The sequence below is a fragment of the Camelus bactrianus genome, chromosome 24 (assembly GCF_048773025.1).
Source record: "Camelus bactrianus isolate YW-2024 breed Bactrian camel chromosome 24, ASM4877302v1, whole genome shotgun sequence".
Taxonomy (NCBI): Eukaryota; Metazoa; Chordata; class Mammalia; order Artiodactyla; family Camelidae; genus Camelus; species Camelus bactrianus.
In genome coordinates, this window is record NC_133562.1 from 6,551,089 (window position 1) to 6,575,614 (window position 24,526).

The window sequence follows — 24,526 nt, forward strand, 5'->3', positions numbered from 1 at the left end:
AATTGAAGTATAGTCTGTTACAATGTGTCAATTTCTGGTGTACCATGTAATGTTTCAGTCATACATATACATACATTTGTTTTCATATTCTTTTTCCTTAGAGGTTACTACAAGGTTTTGAATATAGTTCCCTGTGCTATACAGTAGAAATTTGTTTTTATATATTTTATATATAGTTGTTTGTATTTGCAAATCTCAGACTCCCAATTTATCCCTTTCCTGCCCATTCCCCCCGGTAATCATAAGTTTGTTTACTATGTCTGTGAGTCTGTTTCTGTTTTGTAGATGAGTTCATTAGTGTCTTCTTTTTTCCTTTTTTAGATTCGACATACAAGTGATATCATATGGTACCTTTCTTTCTCTTTCTGGCTTACTTCACCTAGAATGATGATCTCTAGGTCCCTCCATGTTGCTGCAAGTGGCTTTATTCTTTTTACAGGTGAGTAGTATTCCATTGTATAAATATACCACCTCTTCTTTATCCAGTCATCTGTCGATGGGCATTTAGGTTGCTTCCATGTCTTGGCTATTGTAAATAGTGCTGCTATGAACATTGAGGTGCATGTATCTTTTCGAATTAGAGTTCCCTCCAGATATATGTCCAGGAGTGGGATTGCTGGCTCATGTGGTAAACCTAGTTTTGGCTTTTTGAGGCATCTCCACACTGTTTTCCACAGTGGCTGTACCAAACTACATTTCCACCAACAGCATAGGAGGGTTCCCTTTTCTCCACAGTCTCTCCAGCATTTGTCATTCATGGGCTTTTGAATGATGGCCATTCTGACTGGTGTGGGGTGATAATCTCATTGTAGTTTTGATTTGTATTTCTTGGGTAATTAGTGATATTGAGCATTTTTTCAGGTGCCTATTGGGAATTTATATGGAGAATTGCTTGTTTAGTTCTTCTGCCCATTTTTGAATTGGGTTGTTTTTTTCTTAAGTTGTATGAGCTGTTTATATATTCTGGAAATTAAGCCCTTGTCAGTTGCATCATTTGCAAATATTTTCTCCCATTCTGTAGGTTGTTGTTTTGTTTTGCTTATGGTTTCTTTTGCTGTGCAAAAGCTTGTAAGTTTAATTAGGTTCCATTTGTTTATTTTTGCTTTTATTTCTGTTGCCTGGGTAGACTGACTGCTGTAGGAGAACACTGCTAAGATTTATGTCAGAAAATGTTTTGCCTATGTTTTCTTCTAGGAGGTGTATAGTGTCTTGTCTTATGTTTAAGTCTTTCCTGGCTAATAGTATTTGCATTCCTCTCCTACCTGATGGCCACCCTTCATCTCTGAGCAGGTATTTAAAATTAGGTAGCAGAGGTCAGACAGAGCCTATCTGTACTTTAGACTGATGAATCCAAACCACTTAGTCTACATAAATCACTTACTTACTCATTAAGCATTTATTGTGGCCATTTTGTCAGTCATGTGCCGGGGCTGAAGTAGATGAAGAGGGGGCACCAAATAAGGACATTTCATTCTGGACTCTGGTGCACTCACAATCTATCACTAAAATTAACAGACCAGTAACAGCCTGGTATAAAGTTTAAGTCTTTAGCTTTTCTTGGCTGTTCTTTTTTATTTTGCTAACACCCATTTTCCTCATAGTATATATCAGTTTCATTTTACCATATTTTTCAGCTTTATTGTGGTACAATTGATAAATAAAATTATAATTTTACATGTACAACGGGGGTGATCATTTGAACACTACAGACACAGTTCCTAGTTCAGATTTTTCTTTAAATATCAGTGAAGTGTGCAGCTTCCTCACTCACACATACACAGTGACAGCTTTCAATATAAAAATCATTATCTCAAGATAGCCTATAGGATATTTACGCAAATATTTTATCTAACTTCTATCTGGCATGGATTCAACTTGCAGTTTAATTCTGTAGTCTATGCACAGCCACATCAAACAGGGAAGAAAGGAATGTCTGTAGGGGGTTGGGCAGTTTGAAATTACTCACACGTGTGTTTTAAATAGGATAAGGTGAAGAGATATGTTCACGGAAGGCCTTTTTCATGGAAAATTGATTCATTTTCCAGGTAACGCTGCATCCAGGAGTCCCCACCCCCCTTTAGAAGCACCGCAGCATTGCCGAGAGGCCGCAGAGGGTGGGTGAAGCGTCCACCTTGGACTCCTGTGCATCCTGGCCGGGGCTGAGCTCTGGGGCCTCATTACACTTGGACAGTAGGTGTAACTCACCAGGTTTGTGTTCGGATGAGGATGTTGAGCTGAGTAAGAGTCTAGGAAGGCTTCGTAGAATGCTGCAAAGTGCTCAGAGTCAGGATCTCTTAAAGCTCAGGGAATGGGCATCTAACTGGCCGCGCAAGGGCCACGCTGCCCTGGTCCTCAGGGTGCTTGGAGGGTGGGTGGAGTCTGACTTGCGGACTGTGAGCGAGGACCCAGACTCCCCGCCCCACTTGTCAGCCTCTCACGCAGACGCCCCTGCCTCCCAGCAGTCCCTGCTGCCCGAGGGTGTCCCTGCCCCTCCACTCCCTCACCTTTGTGTCTCGATCCTTATCACCCCGAGTTTTATTTCAGCCTCCAGTTTTGCTCGTTTTTTAGTTAGCCTGTAGTTCACTAACTAATGCAGCTGTTTTCTAACTCACAATTTTTACGCTCATCACCCTGTATTTAATCACAGCCCCCATCAAATGGAAGAGGAATCAAAAGCGAATTGGTAGAAAAGGAGGCCTTTGCCAGGAGGAGCAAAATCCTCTCCAGGGCTGGCCCCAGCTTCCCACCCGTTCCCAGGGCGTCTGCAAGGTAACCTGGGGGGCTGACTCAGGGCCACTCCCTTTCCAGGGCTGTCCTGCCTCTGCCCAGTCACAGAACCCTCCATCCCCTGGTCTGGGCTGAGGTCAGGTGAGCGCAGTAAAGGCTCCTGCTCGCTCCACGGTCTTCACTTCGTACTCAGCTGCTGAGGGTAGGGAAAACTTTCCCTCCCTGCCTCCCTCTCTTCATTGCTTTCTCTGAAATTCTCATCTAAAAAAAAATAATCAAAACCAAATTAAGTAACTTCGCATCACAAGGCACTGAAACACATACCTAAGGGGAAGGAAGCTAGCTGTGAAGCTGCACCGGCCGGGGCTGTGCAGGCAGACGCTTTAAATGCCGCTTTGTCCTGGCACAAGGAAGTGAAGCCCCCAGGTGTAAAGACAGGCTTCCCTTTCTCTCCCCCACCTCCCTGCTCCCCATCCAGACCTGCGGAAAGGAAAAAGAATGGCCAGAGGTAGGTAAGACAGGCGGTTAGCACTGTAATACAGGGCTTTCTGGAATCATAGGCTTCTCAAGAAAAATACCGCTGGTGAGATTTTTCTCCAGGAGGGGGCGGGGGAGCGGGAGGAGCGCGGCCTGTGCCAGGGCCCTGGCGTCCTTACCTGCCCCTGATGCTCAGAAGTGGGCAGCATCCAAAAAGCAGAAAGGAGAGCCCAGCGTGTATTACCGGCATCGTGATGTACCACATTTTCAGGAACTAAATGAAACCATTTGAGAAATGCAGTTTTCAAAACAAGACTATTAAAATGGAAGAAAATACTCTAATTTGGGGTTTATGAGTGAGTGCTAAGGCTAACTGGCAGTAGCACTTATATTACAGTTCTGTGGTGTACTTTTAATCTACACAAGAACCAGTGAAAATAATTGATGTCAGAAATTGAATCCACATTCATATTTTAAAAGTCAGACACAATCATGCATATCTGAAATTAACCAGACAAAATTTGAGGTAGGATGAGGTGAATGTTGGAAAAACTTTTACTCAAAAACTGTAAAATACTTTATATATATAGTATTTATATTTGTGTTTATTTACACATATATACTTTATATATAAACAAACCCAAAACAAACCTTAAGATACCAAACCACTATCATATTGATACAGAGGCATATGTTTGTTTATTTGTCTAAGTAAGAAGATGACTTTTTTTTAACCTGGCTGAATGAAATCTTTAAGCCCAGAGAGTTAATAACAGTGCAATACATTCGTAGTACCTGTTGCCATGGATACAATCATTGTTCCTGATGGGAAACTATAAAAATGGCCCAATCATGCTGAGAGACTGTCACTGTCCAGCACCTATAAAGTGTTTGTAAGTATAATATGATTGTGCTATCCATGATTCGGTTTTATGTAAAAATGCTTTAACTTAAATATCTAGGATTTTCTATCACTTGCTTTTGATTTCACCAAAAGTAGCCTTCTAAGCAGAAAAGTTTTGAACTATTATTCGTTATGTTCTAATCTTGCTCATAGAATGTTGGTTTCATCGTATTTGTTTTATAAATGAGACTTCAAGTGAGAACACCATCTTAATGTTTGAAAATGCCAAGTGTATATAATTCAACCCAGTGGTGCTGTGAATCAATAGTTTTATCTGCAAAGTCTTAGACAAGTTACTTTACACAATAAACAATGTGGGGACAGTAATACTACCCAACACACAAATGTTTTGTGAGCATTAAATGAGATAACCCACATAAGTGCTGAACACAGCCTCTGGCCCAGGGCAAAATTCGATAACTGTTAGCTACTAGTATGAAAAGAATCGTTGACAATCAACTCTGCAGCACTTTAAGCCAAGGAAGTTCACCAGTGACCATGCATGTGAAATATTAAGTCAGCCCTGGAAATAGTCTGAGATGCCTGTGTTTATGGACTTAAGTATTAGTCAGCTGACTTCAGTATTTCTCTTGTCACTAATGAGTTAGTTTTGGCTAATTAACCACTCATTCTCAACAAAATGTTTGAGGCAACTGGAAAGACTCCACTTCCTTTTCCTGTTTTCTCTGAAGTAGGGGGTCCTGGTGGTCTCAGCATGATTGAGCCAGCGCTGCAGAAACCCAGAGGGAAAGGAGAGGAGCAGAGACGGACCCGCGCCTGCGTCATGGCTCCGCTCTTCCGCTCTGCGTGACCTCGGCCTGGACAGTCACCCTGCTAAAGGTCAGTTCGCTTATCCACACGATGAAAGTCACACCTTCCTTGCCAGCTGTGAAAGTAAAGCTCTTAGTAAGTGGCAGATGCGTCATCAATTCTGGTTACTGTTTTCAGCATTGGGGAGAACTGGGCTTAGTGTGTTCAGTATCCTCTCTATACTCACCTCTCCCCCCAATAATGTTTGTATCTCAGCCTCAGTGCTCTCGAACTATAATCCAGTTAAGAAAGATCTGTAGACCTGATCAGCTTTCCTGTGGCTGGTGAGGGGCCACATCAGTTCTGATTCACTTACCCCGCCCCCTCCCAAGTCCATTCACTTCTTTCCCAAGTACTGGATATAACTGCATCCTCCCGTAACGCTTTTCCAGGAGCTACTAGGGACCACGTCTTCCCCAGGAGAAAGGAAAAACAGACGGGTCAGGACTGAAATGGGTAGGTGGCGGGTTAGCAAATACTGATACGTCTCCCTCTGAAACGTGCCATCTCGTATAGTCTCTCCATCTCTCCTGGCCACTGAGAACCGAGGCCTCATCCTCCCAGTGCTTGTTAATTTACACACAGAGAGAGACAGTAGTAGAGCCCAAGTTCCTTTCCCTGAGACGTGCAGGCTAGGTGGAGCCACGGGGCCCTACTGCTTCCTACCTGTAATTGAGAAGACGGGGGTAAACACACACACAGACCCACACGTCATGTAAGGGGCATATAAAGTGCAGTTGTAGTTTTCAAGGAGGGTGATACTCCTTCAAGCTGGAGCAATCAGGGTAAACTACATAGAGAAGGCAGCATAAAAATATGGACTGACTCATAAAATTATTTGGGGGGAAGCTCATGCTAATGTATTTTGAATTGCTCCAGTTTCAGTGTATGTGCTAAGTGAAGCCTTTAATATCTAGTGAATAATCATGTTTATGCTCGGAAACTAATGTTCTAAAATTTAAGTAGGAAATAAGTCTCATATTGTATCTATTTAGTACTCACTCTTTAGAATTCACACTGAGACACCATCCAGTACAACCTCACCGTGTACGGATGAGGAGGCGTTACTCAGGTTATGCAGTATTGAGAGAGAGGACTAGGCTTGTGGTAGAGTTCATTCAATGATGCCATCCTTAAAAAAGCCCCTTGGAAAAGGGGCTTTCGAGCCCCTTAAAAGAGAACTGCAGGACCCACTAAGATAAAAAAGGGTAGTAAGTAAAAAGATCTATTGTTTAAAAATTTTTCAAAAGATTGAAAACCATGATTTTCATACAAATATTATATGAGCATATGTCCAAGATTGCATTGAACTCATTACATTAATGAGAACAAGACGGTAAAGCTGGTCTAAAGAGCATGTGAGGAGCGAGGTATTTATAGGCAGACTCGCAGAGCTGAGCTGGACAGAAAGCAGGTTACAATACACCGTAATTTGGGGGTCTGGCTGTTATGCCAAAATAAAAAATATTTGCATCTCTACCAGACAAAAATCTCCAAATTAGCTTATGCTCCAATGAAGTTGTAAAACAGTCCAGCCCTATAAAGTCGGTCAAAAGTACAAGCCCTCACTCAGGGGATACCCAGTAATCTTCTCCTGTGTTCAAGTTCCAGGTCATTTTTCTCACAGTGATTTACAAAGCTCTGTAACTTTGACCTCAGATATCCTCTAGAAGATTATATGATGTTGACTTACCTCTAGTACCGAACCTTTCAAATATAAATAGCCATCATTCTGGAAACAAATAACATCGAAAGGCTGTAGACTTGCATTTTGTTTTTTTGGCTCTTAATGCTGCTGTGAGAATCACAGCTTTAGCAAAATGTGTTTGGGAATGTGTTAGAATAAATTCTGTACCTGGCATGTATAATTAGTCACAAGGCAGGAGACAGCTCTCTAACAGACAACGTAAGGAATAAGATGGAACTAGTTGAGCTTCCTTTAGACAAGAATTATTTCACTGTTTCTCAGTGGACCAAAGAAGTGGGCGTGCATTGCTTGCGCTGGAAAACACACTTCTACAACCTGTGCCCCCTTCACCTCATTCATTCACTGATATATTTATCCATCCAGTACTTGGTAAAAAAAACTGCCAAGAGCTGTTTGCTGTGGAAGGTATTAACAGTTATGAGAGATTTTATCATTCCTTAATGAGGATGTTTTTAAGTGGTTGCAGATGGTACTCACTGTGTATTTGACACCTTCAGGCACCTACTTGGTGGCATTTCCATATTTCAGTCCCTCAGCTTTCCTCAGAAGAAGATGAAACTATCTTCTCCTGTCAGACGTGGAGCCTCATCAAAAGGAATAATGAAATAGCCAGAGATAAGTTTTTGAACAGCAATGCTGTTCCTCTGTAACTGATGCTCTAAAATGTGGTACGATATCAAGTCTTAAATCCTACCAGTGGAAAGCTACTTAGGACTGACACTGTAGAATGTACGCCCAGGCAGCAATGAACAGAATCTCGCCATTATGGTGGGGAGTTGTGACTTACTCAGGGTCACGTAAGAGAGCACAGAATAAACTTTAAAAGGACACCACTCAAGCGAAAATGTAAATGATATCACGGAAGCTCCACGAGGGCACAGGTTTTTGTTCTGTTCCCTGCTGTATCCCTAACACCTAAACACTTAGACAAAAATTATTTTACTCTTTCTCAAATGCACAGCACATAGTAAACACTCAACATATTTTCAGAAATACGTCACACCATGTCAAGACTCAGATTCAGAAGTATCCCCAGAGGGTACTTCTGCCTCTGATCGTCTTAGCGGGCTCTTTCAATAGCCTCAGTCTGTTTCCACACCTCCACAGGCCAGTCAGGACTCTGCTGCATACCAGGAAGTCTCTTCCCAAGAGCTCCAGTCACCTCGGTGTGGGCTCCCCTCTTCCTCACTGTGGGTGTAACCGCAGAGGATGCCGCGGCCCCTGCGTTCCGCCGTGTCTACAAATCCTCTCCAGGCGTTAAGCAGTAGCAGTCAGAGGGCTGACCTGCTTTGTTTCCCATATTTCAGGGGTCACTGCTCTTTGTTGCCTAATGCTCAGTATCTTGGAAACCATTGGTTTGTATGTTTCTCTATCTCTTTCTCAATCTCTCCTTTACTCTCTGGCTTGTTTTTACAGGAGGAAATCTTGGCCACAGTAAAGTTTCTGTCTAAGCAAGCAGGACTTTTAAATACTATATGCAAAGAAGATGGGTTAAACACATTGAGGCAGGAGAGATTTTATGTAGCAATCTATTGTAAACAATAGATATGATCAGGGAATGGCCTCTCAAAGAGTCAGGAGGTTTACTGTTAATGTACTCAGAGTATTGCTGCTTTTATAGATTGAGAAAGTGGGGTTAATTGAGTTACATAACATCAATGGATGGATTATATTATCCACAAAATGAAGGAATTAGAGGAAATGGCCACTGAGTACCTTCTGATGTTTGTATTGATAAACTGTGTTCTTCCAAGAGAAAGAAAGGTGGGTGGGTAGAAGGGTAGGTAGGTAAAAAGATGGATAGATAGGTGGATGGATGGGGAGGGAGGGAGGAAGAAGGGTGAGTGAATGGATAGGTAGATACATGGGTTGATGGATGGAAGAGTTGATAGGTAGGATGGAGAGAGAAAGAAAGAAAGGTGGGCAGATGCACAGGTACCTGGGTTTGTAGATAGATGGATTGTAAGAAAAAAAACTTCTTCATTGTGAGTCCTTTTTGCCTAATTTCTTAGTAGCACATAATTTCACAAAATATTCATATTAAAATGTTAGAGGATATAACAAATACCTACTTCTTCCCTGAACGTTACCGTGATGCACTGAACAGCACTAGTGTTTACTGATTACTCAGTAATCCTTACTTTTTATGTCTGTTGAACACACACAATACTTCAAGTAGAAATCAGACCATTTCAAAGATAGAATTCTACAAACATGAACCATCTTGAGGCGGGCAGAAAATGAATGCAAAAACCCCATTCAGAGCCCAACTGACCTTTGCTGTTACTGACTGAACAAAATATTTCAATGAAATTCAAGACTGACCTTTCTCCACCACATTTTATGACCGTTTCTGCTCAAGGATTTAATCGCTCCTCTCATTTGTGCCGGGAGCCTGGGAGAGGAAGAAAGCAAGAAAGGCTTTGTATAGCAAAGACTGAAGGACAACAAAGAATAAGAATAAAAAATGTCAGTATCAGGCAAACAGCCACTTGAAAACAGATATTCTCATTAGAACCTTTTTAGCATTCATCCCACCCGCACTTTTCTAACGCTTTTTCCATCTCAGAGTGTGAGCATGGTGCTGGGAGGTTATTTTGGTGAGCCTTAGAAGTCAGGAGAGAGTGAAATTATCAAACTGGAAAAAAGGAAGTTGCAGGAAAGTCAACATTAAATGACAGTGCAGGAAAGTTTTTGGTTAAAGTGAACATAAATACCAGTTTTTAGAAGTGCAGAAATTGAATCATTTTAACTGTCCAGCTCTCTTTTCATTCTATTTTAATGACTTATGAGTAGTAACCAAGTAGAATAATTCATTATTCACCATCAATAATGAATATGATTATTCTTTTTTTTCCCACTTGGTCCTCGTGTACACCAGAACACGGCGACGACATCACACTCATCAGTGTGGGCTAGTCAAAGGAGAACTAGTTCCCTAATAATTCCCAATCAGCAGACTTCCTGGGAGCAAAAAAGGCCCATTGCTTTCCTGTTTAGCCTTTTTGCTTCAAAATAGTCACCAACAACTACTCTTGTCTTTTTTGTTTCAAATGGTACTTACGTTGTTGGTTACATATTTTTATCACTCCAATTTTCTGATTTTAAATATTAAATGCTTAGATACCTGATGAAATAGAAAAATTGTTCATTTATGCAATCAATTTTAGACTGCAAACATAATTTCATCTGAAAATTCCACAAATACCCATATAACTTTTTTTTAGAATACAAACATTTTCTTCTAACTGTAATGTCATTATTAGTGCTGAGCTAGGGTGGAAATTTGGACACTTGCAAGTATATGCTCTCCTGGCTTTTTCTGGTGTTCTTTGTGTTAAAGTGAATAATCAATTAAATCTTGAAGTATACAAATGCGTCAGGCTTGCCCTAGGTGCTGGCATATACAAAATGAGAAACATACAATTCCTATCCATTAGCAGATGTTGGTATGGTATTCAATAATAATGATTAATGTGAGTCTTAGTAAGTTGCTTTTGCCTGATCATAACGGATGGAGAGATTCCAGTTATAAGCAGCAGAAGGAACGGTGCATTCCTACCAGCACTGAGCAGGCAGGAACTGAGGAGAGGGTGGCTGGAGAGGTGGGGGCCACATAAGAGAGGACCCTTAATAACACACCAAAGAGTCGGGATCCTTGCCAGATAAACGAGAAAGGCAAAGGGTCATGAATAGAAGGAAATCAATTAGAATGAAGTTAAAAAATACCAATCCAGTCTACCTGCTGATTGGCTGGAGACGCAGGGAGAGGGAGAGGTAGGGGGTAATTCCCAGGTACGTTGTACAAAGGACAGAGACGATGATGTCCCTGATGGAATTACGAATTAAAAGAGGAGAGGCTCATTTTCAGCAAAGATGTTGACTTCTGCTTTGGTCATGTTTAACGTGAGTTTTCTGTAACAACTACAAACAAAAATGCCCCACAGATATTTGATTAAAAAGTATGTTCCTGTGTGAAATGCAGCAGTCTTGGACTGTCAGGGTTCTAACCCTTTCTCTGTTTGCTTAAAGCTGAGTACATCAGTACTGCTCTTTGGGCTTCGCTTTCTTCTTCTGTAAAGCGGAGTATAGAGGTGGCCTTAATATTTCCTCCTCTACTCTTCCATACTTAGAAAAGTAGTTGTTGGAAATGACAGAACAAGGCTTTTCTTTATACCCTCTTTATGAAAGGAAAAAATTTTATTAATCCCATCCTCAAGCTAGAGAAAAATTAAACTGATGGTTGTAGTAAGAGATAATGATTTAGTTAATAAATCTAATCTGAGCATAAAGAACATGGACTTGTAAGAACCATGTCATGATGAGATCTGCAAGAAAAAATGAACATTGGTAATTCCAGCATCTTTGTCAAGTTGTGTTTAATTTACCACTGTCACTCAAATGGTCCTAATAAACGCAGGAATTATACTTATGGTTTTCAACATAAAGTTTTCACAGATCTTGCTGCTACGTAATTTACCCATATTTGATATTCAGCCAGTGCATTTTACATGTACAACTGACTTAGTTTTATTGTATCAGTAAATTCAATAAAATATTAGCCACTTACATTTGGCTGTTATTTTGATTTAGCTAGCTGATCAGTGAAATCAAATTACTCATAACAGTAATTGAGGAGAACATAATACTCAATGGTGAAAAGCTGAAAGCCCTCCCACTAAAATCTGGAATAAGACAAGGATGTCCATTCTCACCACTTCTGTTCAATACAGTATTGGAAGTCCTAGCCATAGCAGTCAGACAAGAAAAATAAAAGGCATCCAAATCAGAAGAGGTAAAATTGTCACTGTATGTGGATGACATGAAACTGTATAGAAAACCCTAAAGGCGCCACACAAAAACTTCTAGAGCTAATAAAAGAATTTGGCAAGGTAGCAGGATACAAGATTAACATACAGAAATCAGTTGCATTTCTTTATACTAGCAATTAAGTACCAGAAAAGGAAAGTAAAGAAATGATCCCTTTTAAAATTGCATCCAAAAAAATAAAATACTTAGGAATAAATCTCACAAAGGAGGTGAAAGACTTATACGTGAACTACAAAACATTAATTAAGGAAATTAAAGATGACTAAAAAAAATGGAAAGATAGCCCATGCTCTTGGATTGTAAGAATAAATATTGTTAATATTGGCCGTACTACCCAAAGCAATCTACCAAGTTAATGCTATCCCTAACAAATTACCAAGGACATTTTTCACAGAACTAGAACCAGTAATCCTAAAATTTATATGGAACCACAAAACATCCGGAATTGCCAAAGAATTACTGAAGAAAAAGAACAAACCTGGAGGAATACCCTCCCAGACTTCAGACAATACTACAGAACTACAGTAGTCAAAATAGCATGATATTGGCACAAAATAGCATGATATTGGGCTCAGTAGAACAGATGAGAGAGCCCAGAAACAAGTCCACACACCTATGGTCAATTAGTCTTCAACAAAGGAGGCAAGAATATACAATGGAGAAAAGACTGTCTCTTCAGCAAATGGTACTGGGAAAACTGGATAGCAGCATGTAAATAAATGAAGTCAGAACACTCCCTCACTCCAAACACAAAAATAAACTCAAAATGGCTTAAAGACTTAGATATAAGACAAGACATGCTAAATCTCCTAGAAGAAAATGCAGGCAAAATATCTCTGACATAAATCTTAGCAGTGTTCTCCTAGGGCAGTCTGCACAGGCAATAGAAATAAGAGCAAGAAGTAACGAGCGGGACCTAACAAAACTTACAAGCTTTTGCACAGCAAAGGAAATCATAAGTGAAGCAAAAAGACAACTTACAGAATGGGAGAAAATATTTGCAAATGATGAGACTGACAAGGGCTTAATTTCCAGAATATAAAAACAGCTCATACAGCTTAATAACGAAAACCGAACAACTCCATCCAAAAATGGACAGAAGACCTAGATAAGCAATTCTCCTATGAAGACATACCAATGGCCAATAGGCACATGAAAAAATACTCAATATCACTAATTATCAGAGAAATGCAAGTCAAAATTACAATGAAGTATCACCTCACACCAGTCAGAATGGCCATCATTCAAAAGTCCACAAACAATAAATGCCGGAGAGGGTGTGGAGAAAAGCTAACCCTCCTACACTGCTGGTGGGAATGTAGTTTGGTGCAGCCAATATGGAAAACAGTATGGAGATTCCTCAAAAGACTGAAAACAGACTTACCATATGATCCAGCAATCTCACTCCTGGGTATATATCTGGAGGGAACTCAAATTTGAAGATACACGCACTCCAATGTTCACAAAAGCAGTACATAGTCAGGACATGGTAACAACCTAAATGTCCATCAACAGATGACTGGATTAAGAAGATGTGGTATATTTATACAATGGAATACTATTCGGCCATAAAAATGACAACATAACACCATTTGCAGCAACATGGATGTCCCTGGAGAATGTCATTCTAAGTGAAGTAAGCCAGAAAGAGAAAGAAAAATACTATATGAGATTGCTCATATGTGGAATCTAAGAAATAAAAGCACATAAATACAAAACAGAAACAGACTCATAGACAGAGAATACAAACTTGTGGTTGCCAACGGGGAGGAGGGTGGGAAGGGACAGATTGGGAGTTTGAAATTTGTAGATACTGACAGGCATATGTAGAATAGATAAACAAGATTATACTGTATAGCACAGGGAAATATATACAAGATCTTGTGGTAGCTCACAGAAAAAGGAATGTGACAATGAATATATGTATGTTCATGTATAACTGAAAAAATGTGCTCTACACTGGAAATTGACACAACACTGTAAACTGACTATAACTCAATTAAAAAAAAAGCTTTAAAAAAAGTTGTGGCATATTTATATAATAGAATACTACTCACCCATAAAAAAGAATAAAATAATGCCACTTGCAGCAATATGGATGGACCTGGATGTCGTCTTTCTAAGTGAAGTAAGCCAGAAAGAGAAAGAAAAATAATGTATGATATCACTCATATGTGGAATCTAAAAAAAGAAAAAGAAAAGAAAAAGAGCACACTAATGAACTCATCTACAAAACAGAAACAGACTCAGTAAACAGATTCAGACATAGTATACAATTTATGGTTACAAGGGAAAGGGTCTTGAGAAGGCATAAATCTGGGAGATTGAGATTTGCAAAGGTTAACCACTATATATAAAAATAGATTAAAAAATTTTTTTCTGTATAGCACAGGAAACTATATTCAATATCTTGTGAAAACCTTTAATGAAAAAGAATATGAAAATGATCATATGTATATATATATATATATATGTGTATGTATATATGATCATATGTATATATATATATATGCATGACTGGAACATTATGCTGTATTCCAGAAAGTGACACACTGTAGCTGACTATACTTCAATTTAAAAAAAAAAAAAAGAAAAAAAGAAAGTGCTAAGTTATATCCTTAGACTCAAGTGTTTATTGCATTCTTTTAAAAACTGCTGCTATGGAAAAGAAAGAAATTAAAAATTAAGATCATTGAAAATTTAAAATCGGTTTGCAAAATGAACAACTCAGTAATAAAGTAGGAAACAGGGAGGTTCTATACTTTACCAGTAAAGAGAGAGCAGAGATAATACGGGGAGGGCATCATGAATGGGACAGTGCGGACGAATTCCCCCAGAGGAAAATGTACAAATTCTGAAAAGCATCTAGAAAGTAATAAACAGGTATCTTGCAAAGGATCGAGACTCAGACTGGTGTCTGACTCATCATTATGTATATTAGGATAACAGAGGGCAATGTCATAATCTTTCTGAGTTTGGAGGGAAAAAAAATTCAACTGAAGGTTTATATCCAGACAAACTATTTTAAAATGTGAGGTGTGAAATGGCATTTCAGACATATAAAAGTTAAAACTAAATTAAATTCCTTCTACAGGCAATGTCTTGGTTGTTTAATTGAGAATAAACTCTTTGGGGAAAAAAAGGAATAAATCAAGAAAGAAGACAGTCATGTTATTAAAAAAAAAATCCCCCAAAACAAAACACTAGGTGAACCAGAAAGGCAGTTGGTTCTTTCCCCAGTGAGACAGGTCTGTAGTGGAACTAGGAGCATTCAAGTTAAGCCAGCACTGGAAGGTGGATGCCTCTGGGCAGAAAGTATTCCGTAAAGAAAAAGGAGGTGCCAGAATACACAAAACAGTCAAAAACATGAGTAAGTACTGAACGCTTTAGTTGGAGGTTTAAAAAAAATACGACTTTTTTCCAACTTGACACTGTATGACATTGAATCGGTAGAAAAGGTTGTACTATTTGTATACAAGACTTGGCTCTGTGGTAAGTTCACCCTAAAAATGTAAGCACTGTTTATGTTTTTTATACTTAGAATCAACCTATAGTTAAATCACAAAATGCAGTGTCATCAGTCATGTCAAATCAAGGTAAATGTACAGATGTTGGGGTGGGCGTGTGAGAGGTTGTGGAAGATGAGGGAGGAAGATCAGTAGAATGAGAGATGCCATCCAGAGATGATGGGGAAATATACTGAGGGGTTAAAATTTGTGTTATTTTAAATTGCAGGGATCACCAGTGTTGGAAATGATAATTGTGATGGAGTTTTACTAAAGCTGGAGCACAGAGAGTGAAGGTATAATATGGTGTAAGTGATCTAGAGCTTTATCTCAGAAGGAAATCAACAGATAACATCAGAGATTTGCCCACCTGTACCAGTGCAAGCATCACACTGGAAGGCAGGAAGATAACTGCTGGAAAAATTAAAAACAGAAATGCCAACAACTGTCGTCACTGGGACTTGGGACTAGGAGAGGGGAGGAATAAGAGGACTATTTCTTTTCATTATAAAATCTGCTGGTTTTTAATCAAGTGCATCTATTACTTAAATTTTAAAAACTTTAAAATGTGTGTGTTAATCGACAACAGCCCCAAAGGGGTCAGTTTTTGAAACTGTATTAAATCTAACTTATTTAGTTGTTCCTTCAGTATTCCACCATTCATTCAACAGTTGCCATGTACTAAGTATTTTAGGAGCTGAGAATATAGCAAAACAAGACAGGTGAGGTTCCTGCTCCTACAGGGCTTATATTCGAGACAAAGTAAGAAGACAGAGAGAGTGTGTGTGGTGAGAGAGAGGGAGGGAGAGAGAGAAAGGAAATTTCTAATGATACATGCTGTCAAAAAAACTAAGGTTGGCATGATGGGGGTTTTATTTTGGATTTGGCGGTCAGAGAAGAACGCACTAAGGAAGGACATGGCTTCGGTGTTGAAATTTAAATTAGAAGAACCAGCCAGTGAAATGAAGAACAAGGAACGGAACCCCATGGGAATATGTGTAGTTTCTTAATTGAAGATGAATATTGCCATGTACTTTCTTACCACGTGCTATGTTTTTGTTTAATGATCACTAAAGAAAATATGTTGTTTATCCCATAGTAAATCCTAATATACATAAATGTATCTCTTTACATTAAGGTAGATGTTTATATTCTTAAATGATAAAAGAAATCAATAAATAAAATGATAGAATATGACATTGAAGAAAGCCTACCTTTACAAAACATACACACATACAGCCACACATTATAATACAGCCTTATGGTCAAACTTAAAATGTGGCAAACAATTATGTTAATGGTTATTGATGTGTTAATGAGATATAAAATATTTAAGTCTTATGAAAATTTGCCTATGATATAAATATTCCCCCAATGCTTTGAATTCCAGAATATCTTTCTCTGAAAAGATACCTGCTTTACTATCAGCTTGCCAAGAAACTGCAAGACAGTTTGGCAAGTTACCTAAAGTAAGGGCAGATACCAATATTTAATTTTGATCATTTAAAAAATGATCAAAAATAAATTTTATCTGAGTGTATAATGAATGTGAAACATTTTAATTGTTCTTTTCCTTTTTCATATTATATTATTTTGGATTTGGATGACTTACTTGTTAGTTTTTACACTCAGATGTAGATTATTGTGGTTATCAACTCCTCGGTTCAAGGCACGCCATGGTCATGAGTTCACGTGTCTTCTCTCTCGTCTTATGCATGTATGCATGTATATCTGCATGAGTACATATATGTACATGCATGTGGGAATGCACCAAAGTGTGTATAAATGTATTCCTTTTTATCCCATTTGCCAGGTCCATTCTTGTGCCTTCTGTAGGCAACCATTATAATATATTTGATGTGTATTATTTCTATGTATTATTGTGAAATTTGCATTGAACTTTTAAGTCAAGCTACTTTAATTCATGTGAATATAATTGTGCTGGAGAGCTTATTGTTTTTCTTACTTAACTCAAGAATATATTCGAATATTTATGTTGTATATTTAGTCCATTGCTCATAAAACCTACCCAAGTACTCCACAATGTGCATCCACTAAGATTTACTTTTCTCTGTTCACCAGTGATGGCTAACAAGATTGCCTCCAACTTCTCCCTATCACAAATAACCCTGACAATCATCCCTTTCAATGGTGTGAGACTATCTCAAGGATGTAGATTCAGGAATGGAAAGCTAGATCATATATATATATATATATATATATATAATAAATAAATAAATAAATAAACAAACAAATAAATAAATACATAAATAAAATATCCCTTTGGACCATCAGAGTTTGGCATTATAAGCGTTTCTTTTTTTTCAATCTGACAGGTGCAAACTTATATCTTACTGTTTTAATTTGCATTTCTCTAATTACTAAGTTTAAATATCATATGCTTGTTCACCTTTTGGGGCTCAGATTTTATGAACTGCCTATTGATAGCATTTGTTTATTTTGGGGGCAGGGGTTCTTGGGTTTTTTTTTTTTTTTGCTGATTTCTAGGAATTTCTTCTATGTCCTAAATATTATTCCCTGTTTGTTTTATAGATGATAATTTTCTAATCTCTCATTTCTTTTGCCCACTGTATCATTTATTGAAAAGAAATTCCTAACTATTATTATTTGTAACCTCAGTCATTTTGATTTGTACTTTTAGGGTTCTATTTAGGACTCCTATGTTGAAAGATACTCTTCTGTAGAAGACAACTAGGTCTTTAATCTATATGGAGTCCCTGTTTCTGTGTTGTGTATTTAGGACACAGTTTTATTTTTCTCTATGCAGGGAGCCCATATTCCTAGCAATTTTTACTCAAAATTATTTCTTCTTCTACTGATTCAGACGCTATGTTTTTTGTATAGTAGATTCACATATACTTTTGTGGAATCCATTATGTTCCATAGGAATATATGTCTGTTTTTCCCTGAGTATACAGTTTCATATTACTGTGGCTTTGTAATGTTAGTTTTCTTCCATATAAATGTTAGCATGAGTTTACAAAATGCTGAAAAAGATCCAGATGTGGTTTTTGGGGGGGTTACATTTAATTTTAGATTAATTTGAGGAGATCTAAAATCTTATTTATTAAATGGTTCCCATCCCAGAACATGTAATTTCAGTGTATTCAGATATTTTTAATCCATTAATAGAATTTTAAAATTTCATCAGAGAGACCTTGAGTGATTTTTGTTAAATACATCCTTAGATGTGTTATGGTTTTTGTTACCATTGTAAAAGTATATATTTATCTAGACAGTTATGATTATAGAAAAATAATACTAATTTTTATAAGCTGATTTTGTACCCAGTAAACTTGCCTAGTATTCTGTGAGTTCTAATAATGCTTATTATTTCCATGAGATAGAAATAATAAGTTTTCGAGATAATTAGAAATAATTTATAACTTATAAATAATGATAGTTTTTTCTCTTTTGTTCTCATCCTTAACATCTTTCTTTTTTCCCCTTTCTTTCCTTACAGGAGTGGATAGAAGACCAGCATGTGTTAGGGTAGAGGCTCATCTTCTAAAACTTAAAGTGAATATTTCTAACATATCTTGATTATTTGCTATAGATTTTTGTGGTACAAGTAAACTTGTAAGGAAGTCAGTGCCTAGTGTCTAATCTTAGTTTGATGATAGAGTTTTCATTATATATAGATTAGACTTTATCAAATAGTTTCTGTATCTATTGAGGAAATTATATGCAAATATTTTATATATTGAAAAATGTCTCTAGTTTACCAAGGCTTTCAAATATTAGCTTATTATTTGTAATACTTCTTTATTATTTATCAGTTCACTATTGTGAATTATTCCTCTCCCATTCTGTACTTTATTTGGAAACTTTTATTTGGAAAGGGTAAGTTGTGCTTACCCTTTGTTTAATAGAAAGTTTAAAAATTTCCAGGTGGAAATGTTTTTTTTATTGCTGTTTTAAAATAATTTATAGCTTTATTGCCCGGTGATCTGAGGGATCATAACACTTGCAATATTGCTATGTTACGGAAGTTACTGATGGTTTCTCTGTAATCTACATTAAGTCAATGTTTGAAAATACTCCCTGAGCGTATGAGGAGATGTTAAACTCTCTATTACTGTAGTATAAATTTTGATACATGTCTGTCTTTTCCATTACGGATGTATTTTCCTCATCTTGCTTTTATGTTTTTGTCCATTTGCTGTCTTGTAAATTAGTATTCTGTCTATTATTACTTTGTCCTTCCTGTCGTTTTTGCTTCATGGAGATGGTTGATGTGTTATTTTATGTATTTATTTTTGTTGTATTTAATTTGAATTATGACTTTAGCTTAAAAGTATATTTCTTTGTAACATTTCATGCGTTTTACTGAAATTGATTTGTCTGCTATCAAGATCACATCCTGGTTTCTTGTCTTCATGGGAATGGCATGCCTCTGGCCATTTCTTTATTTATAGTGTTCAGGATCCACTTGTTTTAGAATATCTTTTCCAGAGCAAAGATTTGGATCTTGCTTTGTGAGCTACATTAAAAATCATTTTCTTTAAAAAAGTGAGTTAACATCATTCATTTACTAATAGGACTGGTTCTGTATTCTGTTACATTTGCCATAGGATTTTCCTACAAGTGTGTATCCTTTTTGCTTTATTCATTTATTTATTTTGGCATTTGAGAAGATTGGTGACATTATTCCTTATACAAGTCAAAAAAATTTTTTAATCCCTTCATCTCTTATTTACTATTTTGCTGTCTTGTTGAATGGTATCCCTTAGCCAGTAATGGACTACTGGCCATAAAAGTGAGGTTATAGACTCTCTTCCTTCCCCGACTTCTCTCCTTTCAGTTTCGCTATTTCTGCTGTGTTACATCATCTGTAACCATACACGTGAGTCTTCCACGCTTGTCCCCACCTCCATTTAATTCTTCGTTTTCCATTCGTATATATTAAAATGTTCATAATTAGTTTATTTACTGAAGTTCTCCCAGTCCGCTGTCTACTAGATTAAGCTTATGCTCTAACAGATTCCTCAAGAAAGGCCCAAAGATACAGAACCCCTCAAGTCCCTGTGTGTTTAATAACGTTTTCTGTAGCCTTGTTCTTAAAGGATGGCTCGTCTGGACGTGACATCTCTGCCTTGGTTCACTGAGTGTTTTCTTTCACTATTTTTTTTAAAGCTGCTCTATTGTTGCCTTTAGCCTTTGTAAGTTATTGGATATTTTTTGGAGGCCTTAAGTATCCCTTGTTTATCTTTGAAGTCTAATAATTTTACTAGTTTGTGTCTTACAGTTGATCTTTCCTAATTTTTCCTAAGTTTCAGACGTATCCTTTCAATACAGAAATACAGGTCTTCTTTTACTTCTGAGAATGTGTCTTGGGTTAGAATTTTGGATATCTGTTCTGTTGCTTCGTTTGCCTTCTGGGACAGCAGTTACGGGTGTTGCTCCTTCTTTGCCCGCCTTCACTTTCACCGTGTTTTTCCTGACGGCTGTGACTTCTGGGTTGTTGCTGTTGTTCTCTTGTTGTTTCATCCCCTTTATTTTGTGTCCAATATTAACTTGACTGTATTTTCCCCTGGGTAACTCATAATCTTCATTGCTGAGACAATTTTTGTTTTATTCTTCCGCTTCTTTCCTTTGTTCAGTTTCATTTTCTTTCTATTTTTCCCACTCTTAGTTTTTGATTTTCTGCTTCAAGGTGATTTTTCAAAACTCTGAGGGTTTGTTTGAGTATATTTAATTCAGAAATGTTTTACATTTCTCTTAAGTTTTCTTTTAGTGCCTAAGCCATGTGAGGGTTCTCATTAGTCGAGATGCATTGGATCTTATAATGCTTTATAAATCTGACATGTAAATTTTGCACTCATACATACAATATGACTATACAAAGTCTCTAATGTTTTGATATGTAAGTTCTTCTTAAGGAAAAAAAAATCTACCGTTTTAATCATGGGGAAATGAACATACAGCATCCATAGCTCTCCATTTCCAGTATGAACTTTTTATATTGACACACAAGATCAATCTTAAGCATTAGGTAAAGTTTGGTATTTGTTTTATATCCTAGGTCTTAAGACTTTTAAACTATTATTTATTTGCATTTACACCACTATGTACTCTAATTATCAAAATGTCCTCATCCTAATCTCAAAAAATACATAGCGAACCTTCAGTAAATGACAAGCCATAGGCTTTATTAAGGGGGTGGGTTTCTTAAGGAACCTTTAATCCATGTGAAAATAGTCAGTGATATAAGAGCACAGAAGATAAACCAAAAAGTCATTTACTTCTACGAATCTAAATATATCTGTCCTGCTATACTAAGCATACAAAACAAATAGTCTGTCCAAATATGTAATGAAATCTACATAGTGAAATTCCTGTCTCACTACCTAAGTCCAAAGTAGTTATCCGTGCCTGGTGAATGTCCCTCCCCTCTGCGGTACCTCAGAGGAGGGCAGTGATCACAATAAGCCATGAAGGCATGGAGGGAGGGCAGTTGTTGGACATGTAATATCTGAATCCAAAGCCAATTTCTAACTGAGATCATATTCCATAAAAGGGGAAAACAGATTTTGATAGATAAGTAGCCATTTCTGCTTCATCAAATACTCTAACTGAAGGTTTTGGTTTTGGCTTTTAATTATTATTGAGGAAATATCTTAGATTTTCACAAAACCCCTCAAACAGTGTGCTCTCTATCTCTTTGTCTATTATATCTCTCAAACACACACACACTTAAAATAGTTGTTAACCTCTTAAGCAAAGCAATAAAATGATGGAATATTTCCTCTGGGAATTGAAAAAAGCATAGTGTTTCAGTTATCGAATGCTGTATCAGAAACTGCACCCTCCCCCAGTGGCTGGTGGAACATGACAATTTACTGTGATGGTGAATTCGGGGGGCCAGAACGCAGAAAAGGCACAGTGGGAATTTATTACTTGGAGTTCTCTCGAGCAATTGCAGTTAGATGTTAGCTGGGGCTGCAGGCTTGAATGAGTCTGCAAGATCCACCTGTGTGCTGCCTCCCTCCTAGGTCAGGCACCCTGGCACTGGCTGTGGCTAGGGGTCTCAGCTCATCTCCAGCGTGGCCCCTCCAGGGGGCTGCTTCAGGTTCCCCATGGCCTCACAGCAGCCTGCCCCAGCGTGAGCAATCTGGAAGACCAAAGCAGAGCTACAGTGGGATCCCTTTTATCACTTCTTCTGCCATATTCTGTTGGTTACACAGAGGCAGAGACAACACTGATTCGGTACGGCATTTGCAAGGGCGTGAATCAGCAGGGGCCACCTTAGAAACCAGCTACCAGATACAGGCAGAGGGAATCCATCACCTCCCGGATTTAGTAACTCTCAGAAATACTGTGACCAATGTGTTTATGACTTCATTTGCAATAAGGACTTCAGGAGTTAGCAAAAAGGTTGCTTGTAAAAAGGACACTTGATACATCAACTGTTGAGAAGCATTTCTGAGAATTCTGAAAAATCTTACTGAGGCCAGCACTGAAGTGTCCTTGAGATAAAAAATAATCTCTTTTTATAGATAACAAAACTAGACGTTTTTCTTGAATGACTTAGAGGTTATAAATCATAAGCTCCACTGATCTGCCATCTTAAAAGTAAGATTTAATTTGATAAATCTTAATTTAATTTATAAAGATTTGGGTGGATTTGTCCTGAAATTTTTAATTACTCTAAATATGATATTGGTGATTATCTTAAATATAGAATCACTATTTATCAGGTTTTTTCCTTAAATTAAAAAAATTCAGAGCAGGTTCACCTTGCCTTATGCAGAAACTTCTGTTCTATACCTAATCTGTGTCACTTAAAACGCTAAGGAAGGTTATTCCTTCCTTAACTTGTAACTGTTTGCCAGTGTCTTCCTTGCCTCTAATTGGACAAAGGGAAATGCACAATTTGATGGCATAAATTGAAATACGGCACTCCCTCTGCTTCTTACACTTTTGAGGGGACACAGGATGACAGGAGACCATCATGCTGGTGGTGACAGGAATGGGGGTGATGATGGTGATGATGTGATGGTGTGGTGGAAATGCTAATGGTAAGGATCTCAATACAGCTATAATTTTTTAGATTAAGTGTTCCCATTAGTATTATATCTTTATCATAGTTCTGTGAGATAGATATTATCCCCTTTTGCATATGAAAAAAGCAAAGTTTGAAAAGATTAATTCACCTAGCTTCACATATGACTCAAAAGTTTTTTAATGAAAAATTAGTTTTTTGGGGTGATTATTATGTGTAGGCTGGTCAGTTGTAACAAATGTGACCCCCTGGTTGGGGGGGATGTTAGAAGGGAGGCCACGCATGTGAAGTAATGGGATTTATAGGAAGTGTTTGTACTTTCCTCTTAATTTTGCTGTGAACCTAAAACTGCTCTAAAAAATATAAAGTTTTAGAGATTAAGTTCTGGCTTTCCATCACAGTTTTTTGGCTGTCAACATTATGAAGTATCTAAAATATTATTATCAATTTACATTTCTTTATTGCTATTTAGTTTTCGAAGTCTTCACATCTATATGCTTATTTTAATTGTCCAATAGAAGAGAGACTGGTAGTAGTATTGTTTCAGTGGTATAGATCAAGAAACTAAAGCAAAGAGAGAACTGTCACTTGCTTAATATCACTAAATCCAACAGCTTAGAAGTATAATTTAGTGTTCCATGAATTAGTGGTAGTGATAGTAATAATAAATCAGCTTCACATACTTTTTCACTTAAGAATTTAGTCATTTTGATACATAACTCAATGGTTCAATTCCCACAGAGTTCTGCTTAAGATTATTGCCTACACAAATTTATCACACTGCAATAATTTAGTTTGTGTAACTGAAGAGATTGTTTAATAGCAATTTCCTTACTAATCACTTTCTAATGACAAATTACTTTAATACAATAGATTATAATAATTCACCCGCTACCTTAAGCAATGAATAAATTACTATTTGCATAGCACTTTTGAGTTTTTAGTATTAGTTTTCAGCTCTAAATATTTATAATTGTCAATAAAATTTTGTGTGTTTTGAGTTACCGGGAGCACTGTATTATAAAAATGTTCCCAAATGATTTCATTGTTTATTATTCAACAAAGATAGACCTTTCAGTGTTGATTTCTTTTTCTGTGTAATTGCCTTTCTGGCTGCTCAGTATCTAAGTGCTCATCGCAACAAGGGATGAAGGAACCAACTGCAGGTCGGTAGGATCGTGAATCCTAGCGCCATGTCTTGGTTGAGCAGCACAGCAGAGACAGCAGCGCGTGCCGCGGTCCACTGGCCGGGTCCCCCGGCTTGACCACCAGGGTGTTTACTTCTCCAGCTGCAGGTCAGGCTCCAGACAGCCCTAAGATCAGCACCCGGCTGTGAACTGCCCTCCACCAGGGAGCTGCTTTACCTGAGTCTATGCCTGTTCCTGGGATCCGTGGCATCTAAGGGCTGGCCAACCTGAGACCTCTCTGAAGGGCCTTCCATGCTTCAGACCTTGCCATGCTTGTTCTGATGGCATCGCTGCAACTGTGTCTCAATTTGACTTCTGCCTCTGCTCCCGAACCACAGATCAATAATTACA

The 24,526-nt window shown here is 37.8% G+C and overlaps 1 protein-coding gene and 1 long non-coding RNA gene across 12 annotated transcripts in view; both read left to right on the top strand.

The window, feature by feature from the left end:
- The window catches only part of LOC105071405 (methyltransferase 4, N6-adenosine), a 198,463-nt gene extending 193,578 nt beyond the window's left edge, over positions 1-4,885 (top strand). For 9 of the 11 annotated variants that reach the window (XM_074352513.1, XM_074352514.1, XM_074352516.1 and 6 more), the window contains 5 exons: positions 322-439; positions 2,046-2,208; positions 2,648-2,769; positions 3,997-4,097; positions 4,801-4,885. Coding sequence is in view for 3 of the 11 variants with exons in the window: in XM_074352521.1 (XP_074208622.1) it covers positions 322-439; positions 2,046-2,122 (195 nt within the window). In the remaining 8 variants the exon portion in view is untranslated. The remainder of the gene's footprint in view (positions 1-321; positions 440-2,045; positions 2,209-2,647; positions 2,770-3,996; positions 4,098-4,800) is intronic. The other 2 variants (XM_074352520.1, XM_074352522.1) reach the window with 2 other exon arrangements.
- A 16-nt stretch (positions 4,886-4,901) lies between these two features.
- On the top strand, positions 4,902-17,256 carry LOC141574949 (uncharacterized). The gene is made up of 2 exons (XR_012502100.1): positions 4,902-4,948; positions 15,192-17,256. It is a non-coding gene; the product is annotated as an uncharacterized LOC141574949 (long non-coding RNA).
- The last annotated feature ends 7,270 nt before the right edge of the window (positions 17,257-24,526 follow it).